General features: G+C 45.1%; 1 protein-coding gene across 2 annotated transcripts in view; it reads left to right on the top strand.

Annotated features, from left to right (window-relative positions):
- ATRN (attractin) overlaps positions 1-7,661 on the top strand; it is a 128,514-nt gene that overhangs the window by 111,016 nt on the left and 9,837 nt on the right. For both annotated transcript variants that reach the window (XM_057385316.1, XM_057385315.1), the window contains one exon: positions 2,088-2,195. In XM_057385316.1, the coding sequence (XP_057241299.1) occupies positions 2,088-2,195 (108 nt within the window). The remainder of the gene's footprint in view (positions 1-2,087; positions 2,196-7,661) is intronic.

Below are 7,661 nucleotides of genomic sequence, written 5' to 3'. Positions count from 1 at the left end.
TGTCCCTGAGCCAGCAGTGTGTCTCGGGGCCAAGGAGGCATCAGGGGAGCGCTGGCAGCAGATCAGAGATGGATCCTGAGACAGCCCTGCAGTGCTGGGGACAGCTCGGGACAGGAGGGACAGCAGGGACAGGGGGGGACAGGGACAGGAGGGACAGGGACAGGGACAGGAGGGACAGGGACAGGAGGGACAGGGACAGCGGGGACAGGAGGGACAGGAGGGACAGGGGGGACAGGGACAGGAGGGACAGGGACAGGGAGCTCCTGCAGGACAGGGGGGGCTCTGGGGTGAGGAAGGGCCGGGGAAAGGCTGAGGGGGCCGGGGCTGCTCCGAGTCCAGAGGAGCCCCAGCCCTGTCCCCAGGTGTCCTCAGGTGTCCCAGGTGTCCCTGGCTGTCTCTGGCTGTCCCTGGTGTCCCCAGGTGTCCCTGGCTGTCTCTGGCTGTCCCTGTGTGTCCCAGGTGTCCCCAGGTGTCCTCAGGTGTCCCCAGGTGTCCCTGGCTGTTCCTGGCTGTCCCCAGGTGTCCCTGGCTGTCCCTGTGTGTCCCTGGCTGTCCCCAGGTGTCCCTGCCTGTCCCTGGCTGTCCCCAGGTGTCCCTGGCTGTCTCTGGCTGTCCCTGGTGTCCCCAGGTGTCCCTGGCTGTTCCTGGCTGTCCCCAGGTGTCCCTGGCTGTCTCTGGCTGTCCCCAGGTTTCCCTGGCTGTCTCTGGCTGTCCCTGGCTGTCTCTGGCTGTCCCTGGCTGTCCCCAGGTGTCCCTGGCTGTCCCCAGGTGTCCCCAGGTGCAGGGAGGGCTCCGAGCAGGACTCTGCTCCAGGGGTCAGCAGTGACAGGAGGGATGGGCAGGAGCTGATGCCTGGGAAGGGGATGGAAGCAGATGATCCCTCCAACTCAAACCGTTCTGGGATTCAGTGRTTCTGTGAATTAGTTCTGTCCAAACAATGTTGCTGGATAATGGCACCTTCTTTGCAGCTTCTGCTGTGCTGGATGGGGGATATTTGGGGAACTATGCGTTTTGTGGTGTTTTCTTTAGCACTTTTTGAGTGCTGTAAATGATCAGTTTGGTCTTGGAGTGYCAGATTTCCCAGAATTAATGGGAAAATCCAGGTGGGAATTCTAGAGAGAGTTTGGTGGTGCCTCAGTACAGCCTAAAAGCAGAGGATAACTCGTACTGCAGTAATAGGTGGTGATGGTAAATGTGCAAAGCTGGTTTTGCATTTAAGGTTAAGAGCACTGGTTTTTCACATGCTTCACAAAATATTTGCCTCTTCCCTTATTAAACAGAGGCATCGAGTCCCATTGGACCCCYTGCTCCAGGGAATCCTGCCTCCCCTTACAGGCTGTGTTGTTACTGCTAGAGATTAATCACTGCAGCCAAAGAGAAGTGTGACCCCAGCTCAGCTGAAACAAATGCTGTTTCCAGCCCAGCTGTGTAGRATGTGGCTATTTTTTGTCTGTTAAAAAGGAGAAGCTGCATCATAATGCTTCGAAAGTGCTTAAGAGCACAATAAAATGATGTCTTGTGTTATGAGGGCTTGTGGGGATTTGCCCAGGAAAAGGTTTTTTATTTTAATAAAACGTTTTGCAATAAGGACATGTTTGCCATTTGATACATTTGCTGTATTCAGCAAGGAAACAATAAAAAAAGAGGATTACTCAATAGAAGCCTGACAGCATTTTGCTTGTGCTGTTATAAAAAATAGCAACTTCATTCTTATAGCAGTTGCATACTGTTGCTAGATTAATTTTAAAATTATTCCCACAAATCCTGTGGAATAGGCATCAGACAGGTGATGACAAGCAGCAGCTTAAAAAGTAAATAACTGCTTTATGGAGACTCAGTCAGATTGTTTTTCCTCCCAGATGTGTCAGGCTCACATTGTGCATTCAGATTTACCTCCAATAACTTGGAAATTGTAGTAATGTGAATATTTTCCATTATCTGTACTCTTAAGCCCATTAAAACCCCTGGGGTTATTTTTCRTATTCATTGATATCCCTTTGTATTGGGCAAAACCTTTTAGATACATTTGTCGTTCATCTTTGTGTCAGAACAATGTGATGATATTATTTTTCTGTTTATTAAATTAGCAACTACTGCGTGAGATGCAACAGATGGCAAGTCGCCCCTTCGCCTCCATCAACGTTGCCTTAGAAACAGATGAAGAGCCACCAGATCTCATTGGGGGAAGCATAAAGGTGAGAGCTGGGGCTTTGGGATGGTGCTCATCACGATTAACCATGGATATTTAACACAATAACCCCAAATCCTCTCATTTGTTATAYACCTGCAAGAAACTGTAAGTCCAGGAGGTCCAACAGGTGCCATTTTAATTTGCTTTTATCCCTTCAGATWTTCACTTGTAATTTTTGGGCTGGTTCAGATTAAAGTTACACTGATGTTGGGTTTGAAGTGTTGGGTTTGCCTTGTTCATTTTTGTGCTTTGTAATAGGGAAGAATTCAGCTTTACCCCAGAAAATGTTGGGCTGCAAAGAGTTGTAGGTACTGCAAATTGAAACCCTTTCCTCTGATATCTCAAAAAAAAAGTGAATATAATCACATCTGTGTACTGTAATAATGTTAACATATTTCTAATTAAAAATATATRTTCCAGTGTATCTTGTGATTAGCAAATAGGAGCTTGAAGGAATCATTGTTGTACACCAGGCTGGAATATTCTTATGCACAACATGCTGGATTTTTAGGAAAAGCTTATTTAAAAGGTGATTAATTAATTCAAAGGTCCTTTTGATGTGATGCTTTGACCAGTAAGAACCTGAGACCACTGATTATTTTTCTTTCTCATGTAAGGCAGCTGGATTGTTTTATTTTATTTAGACTTAAGTTTTTTTGTAGTTTTCTTCATTAGGCCTTCAGGTTACAAAGGGTAGATGTAGATCAGATATTGGGCAGGAATTGTTCCCTGTGGGGTGTTGGGCCCTGGCTCAGGGTGTCCATCCCTGGCAGTGCCCAGGCCAGGCTGGACATTGGGGACAGTGGGAGGGGTCYCTGCCATGGATGGGGTGGCWCTGGGTGATCKTTCAGATCCCTTCCAACCCAAACCATTCTGGGATTCTGTGATTAACCCCACACAAAGTTTCTCGCATTCTCTTACTGTAGCAAGCGAGCTAGTTCTGGTTTTCCTTTWAAAATACATGCATTTTAATTGTTATAGAGCACAGGAAAACAGTCTGATCCCAAAACTTCTGTTTGGTGAGTAGGAATGTTGAAGTCTYGGCCTAAGTATCAGGAAATGCCACCAGGAGCTTTAGCTGCTCCTCATTTATGTGTAAATATKGTCTGTCATGGCAAGCTGTAATACCTCTCCACTTGGTTGGTGTCCTGCACCATGTTCTGGGTGGACATTGTGTAAAACCAGCTTTTCAGTATATTGAATCACAGAATAATTGAGGTTGGAACAGCCCTGAAAAGTCTATTGATTCCAACCACCCCCAGCATTGYCCAGGCCAGCACTGCCCCATGTCCCCAAGTGCCACAGCCATGGCTTTCAAATCCCTCCAGGGATGGGGGCTCCAGCCCTTTCCTTTCCCTTTCTGTCAGGAAATTTTCCCTCATTTCAGCCTAAACCTGTCCTGGTGCAGCATTAGGCTGTTTCCTTTCATCCTGTCTTGTCCCTGGTTTGGAACACAGTGAAACTAAASTGAGTTTTGCAGAGGTTCTCAGTAATTCAGGTAATTGAGTGTCTGGACCCCTCCTTGGAGACACCTCTGGAAGAAGCCGAAGCAAAGACTCTCCTGCCCTATGGGGTGTTGTGGTTTAACATCAGCAGCAACTCGGGTTTTTCTCCTCATCCCTTTTGCACCTGCATGGGAAAAAGCTCTCAGAAGGAGGGAGCTGCAGGAAGATGGGCTGGGACAATACAGAATTGGACAACTGCCTTTTTCTGTGTGGTTGCTTTGTGGTTTGGCTGTTCTTTAACTTTGAGCCAAGAAAAAAGGGAAATGTTACTGCGTTGTTGTATATTGTATCTGCCCTCCAGTTCCTCTGGCAGCCACTATGTCGAAATTTGAGTCTTCATTTTAATGCAAGAAAGCCAGACTTACTCATTATCATGAATTCACTGATGGTTTTCTTTCCCCATGGGAATCAAAGCTGTTTGTTAATGACAAGTTGATTTGAAGGTTACAAAGGAGAAGCAGAAAACGGGATGTCTTGTCTGCAAGAGATTAATTTCCTGTTCCATTGTCCATAGCCAGTTGGCAGCCAGTGTCAAACTAGTTCCTTCCTAAGTTAATGTTTTCCAGCTGGACAGTRTTAGAATGGTGTTTTCAATTAGTATTTTTCCTGGGGTACTTAGGAGTAATAGAAAGTGATTTACCTGCAGGGAAGCAATTCCTATTAGAGGCTGCAGCTAGGCAACACGTAACTAGCTGCTTTGGTTTATTTGCCACTCAGCAAATACCCACTGAATCACAAACCTACCACTTAAAAAAAACTACTAAATTTGCTTAGTTATTACAAAATCTGTTGGCTTCTCTCTGCAGCTCTTTGTGTGTTCAGAGGTGCTGAATATTGCCTTTTTTTTGTAAGAGTGTTTAACTTCCTTGGGTGCCTGGGACTCATCCAAGTGTCTGAACTGGCATTGCYGTAGCTCAGGCTTTTTTAATGCTTCTTAATCAAATTAATCTAAGTCTTGTAATCTTCTGCAGCCATTTTTAGAAGCTTTCCTGAAAGAATTTGGAAAGTTTATAATTTTGACATTGATTTCCAGATATCTTGAAGATGCTAAAGGCAAGAAGTTACCTTGGAAAAAACATGCACAGCCTAGCAAGCAAATGCTGTGGTTGAGCAAAACACTTACAGGGTCAACAAGAAAATTGTTGCTTTTGGAAAAAAWTATCCTCAAGTTGGAAAAAAGTTATTTTGGAMTCTTTTAGAAAAGAGTTGGTCTGTGGAGCAGCCTTTGCTGTGCTGTGTTTAGGGATCCAGCAGGTGAAGCCAATGCTAAGGGTTGGTTTCTTTGCATCCGTGATCCTTTGTTTCCTAAAGGGAAARGGAGAAGCATTTGATGAGCAAGATCCTTGTGAAGTTCATTGGGCATRTTCTGTGCCATTGTACCARTGTGCATTTAATTTTGCTGTTTGAKGGCTTCACTGCAAATCCCCAGTCAGACAGCAACCTGATTCCTTAAAAATAGCAGAAAAATAGATGGCAAATAGCATCTTACTCTAGTAATTAGYTTGCTTTGTTATGGGAGAAAATGCTGCTGAGTGGTTTAAAGGTTGCCAGAAGATCCCATCTGTTCAAGAAGTGCAGAGCTGAAGTGATGAGCTGATTCGGGAGTGGGCAGGGGCTACCACAGATTAATTAATATATTTTCAGTCCATTTCTATTTTTCATCTGCGTTTAACCCTTGTTAAATTTCTTTTACATTGCAATGAAGTTGCCACCAGGAGTAAAGGAGCAGAGAAATGAGTAGCAAGTCCTGTGCCCCAGGGTGCAGGGTTTGGGGAGCTGCAGTGGGGTGGGGAATGATTTGAAACGAAGCATCTGCCAGCCCCAGCACTTCTACAAGGTGAATTCATCTTAATTTTGATGTGTAGCTCAATTTTGGGCTGTTTCATGCAGCTGGAGTTCAGTGAAGAGCTAAGGGCCAAGCAAGTGATGTTTTTTACAGCTTTTATCCTGGTCTGGTTATCACTCTGGATGATTCACTTTCCCCTTCACTTCAAACATTGTTGTCTTGCYTTCAGTCCATCAAATTTGGTGATGGCCCAGCTTTTGTAACCTCTCCCAAGGTGCTGACAGTGAGCTGGGTTCGTGTGAGCATGGCATGGATTCTCAGAGCTGTGCAGAGCTGAGAGGGCTCCTGTGGCAGCAGGTCTGGAAGGAGGGCAGGCTGGAGATGTGATGGGTAAAGCCACATTTCTGTTAAGCAGAAATGATCAGGCTGTGTCRAATCATGGAACTGATAAGGCTGGAAAAGACCTTGCAATCACCATGTGATTCGCAAGCACAGCACCACTGCCATGTTCACCACTGAACCACGTCTTCAAGTGCCACATCCACAAGGTTTTTAAACATTTCAGGGCATGGCGATGCCCATTTCCTGTGCCAATGCTTTACAACTCTTCCATGAAGGAATTTGCCCCAATGTGCAGCCTGAACCTCCTGGGGCACAGCTTGAACCTATTTCTTCTTATCCCACTGAGATGTGTTAGAGGGGGACAGGCTTAGGGTTTTTCAAGGGTGATATAAATAATGTGAAAGTCATTCCTGTCCTCAAAAGGATAACAGTTGCAGGATGGGGATGAAATTAAGGAGGGGAAAGAAGCTGAATAATCCTGAACTGCTGTGGCAGTTGCTGGAGATGGTTCACTTGAGCCTTTGAGGCCAGAAAGGCCAATGTGGTTCTGCCTGACCTGGCTGGGCTGGGCTCTGGGCTCCTTCGCTTGCCTTTCRAAAGGCACTTGAATTTCTAAAGTCTTATTTCTGGCTCTCTGGCATTTACCAGTTCTAGGAGCTTTTCCATGCCTTGACACCAAGGAATTCCAAGCCTGTCAGTGTGTAGCTGTCTCTTTGTCATTAGCAAAACCACTTCCACTCCTCAGACTCCCTCCTGTAGCTTTGGGGTGAYGAAGAAACACTCAAGGAAGACATCCCAGCTTGTACTTTCCATTTGGTGTTTATTCCTCTTATGCTGGCCCATTATTAGGCCAAGGARCAGTGTGGGATCCCCTTTGAAGGAATGCCAGTGGTGGGAAGGGAGGGTTCCCTGGGCAGCTGAGGTGTGTAAAGAGGATTCACTGCACTAGAATTCCATACAGGCTGGCTGTGATCCCTCCCAGCAAAACAGCAACAAAAATACCTGATAAAACCTTCACCTAATGAATCATTTCCAGTTAACAAGTGCCCACTATCTTGTTTTGATGTCTATTGCAAAATTAGGGGAAAAAATAGGGGAAACTTTTGCTACTCCCTCAATATAATACAGAATATAGRTATTTGGAAGGGAGCTATCATGAGAAGAGCAGAGATATCTGGTAAGCCTGCCTTGTATTTAGGGAATATTTGGCTGATAAGTGATTTTCAATGGTTTTAGATTTGAAGACTGTAAACATTTCCACAGGTTGGACCCTGATTTTAGCTGATAAGGAGCAATYTGCTGGAAGGAGAGGAAGAAGGTAGAAGCTTCCCACAAGCAAGGGATTTTCTAAGTTCATTTTTTCCCTCTAACGAGTATCTCTCTGATTGAAGCAATAATAACACCAGCAGCTCCTCAACAGCATTATCAAGGACCTATTTGCATTCATTTATGCCAAGCAGTTGTTTTGTGTGTTGTGTTTGCAATCTTCATCCAACTGTCCTATTTAGTTGTGKTTTTTTACTTCTCCTTTTTCCTGTGCAAAAACCAGCTGAGCGGGTGAAAAGAACTGTAAAAGTCATGCCTCTTCAAAATCATACAAAAATCAAAAATACCCCCCATTCACCATATATATGTATAAATATATGTATTTGTCTGTGTCTATCTCTATATCTATCCATATGTATGTCTATATCTCCAATTTGCTATCCATGGCTCCTCCATCCCCTCCTGGGGAGGGCTGGGAATTGAAGTGTTGGCATCCATGAGTGGCAAAGCTCAAATTGTGAGATGAGATTTGGTCATTTCAGGGGAAGTGCTTTGGAAATGCCAATTCCCC

Source organism: Malurus melanocephalus, unplaced genomic scaffold (genome assembly GCF_030028575.1).
Source record: "Malurus melanocephalus ecotype Western Australia unplaced genomic scaffold, MMel_1.1 scaffold_809, whole genome shotgun sequence".
Lineage (NCBI taxonomy): Eukaryota > Metazoa > Chordata > Aves > Passeriformes > Maluridae > Malurus > Malurus melanocephalus.
The sequence above is the reverse complement of the archived record's forward strand: the minus strand, read 5'-3'. Positions and strand labels throughout refer to the sequence as shown.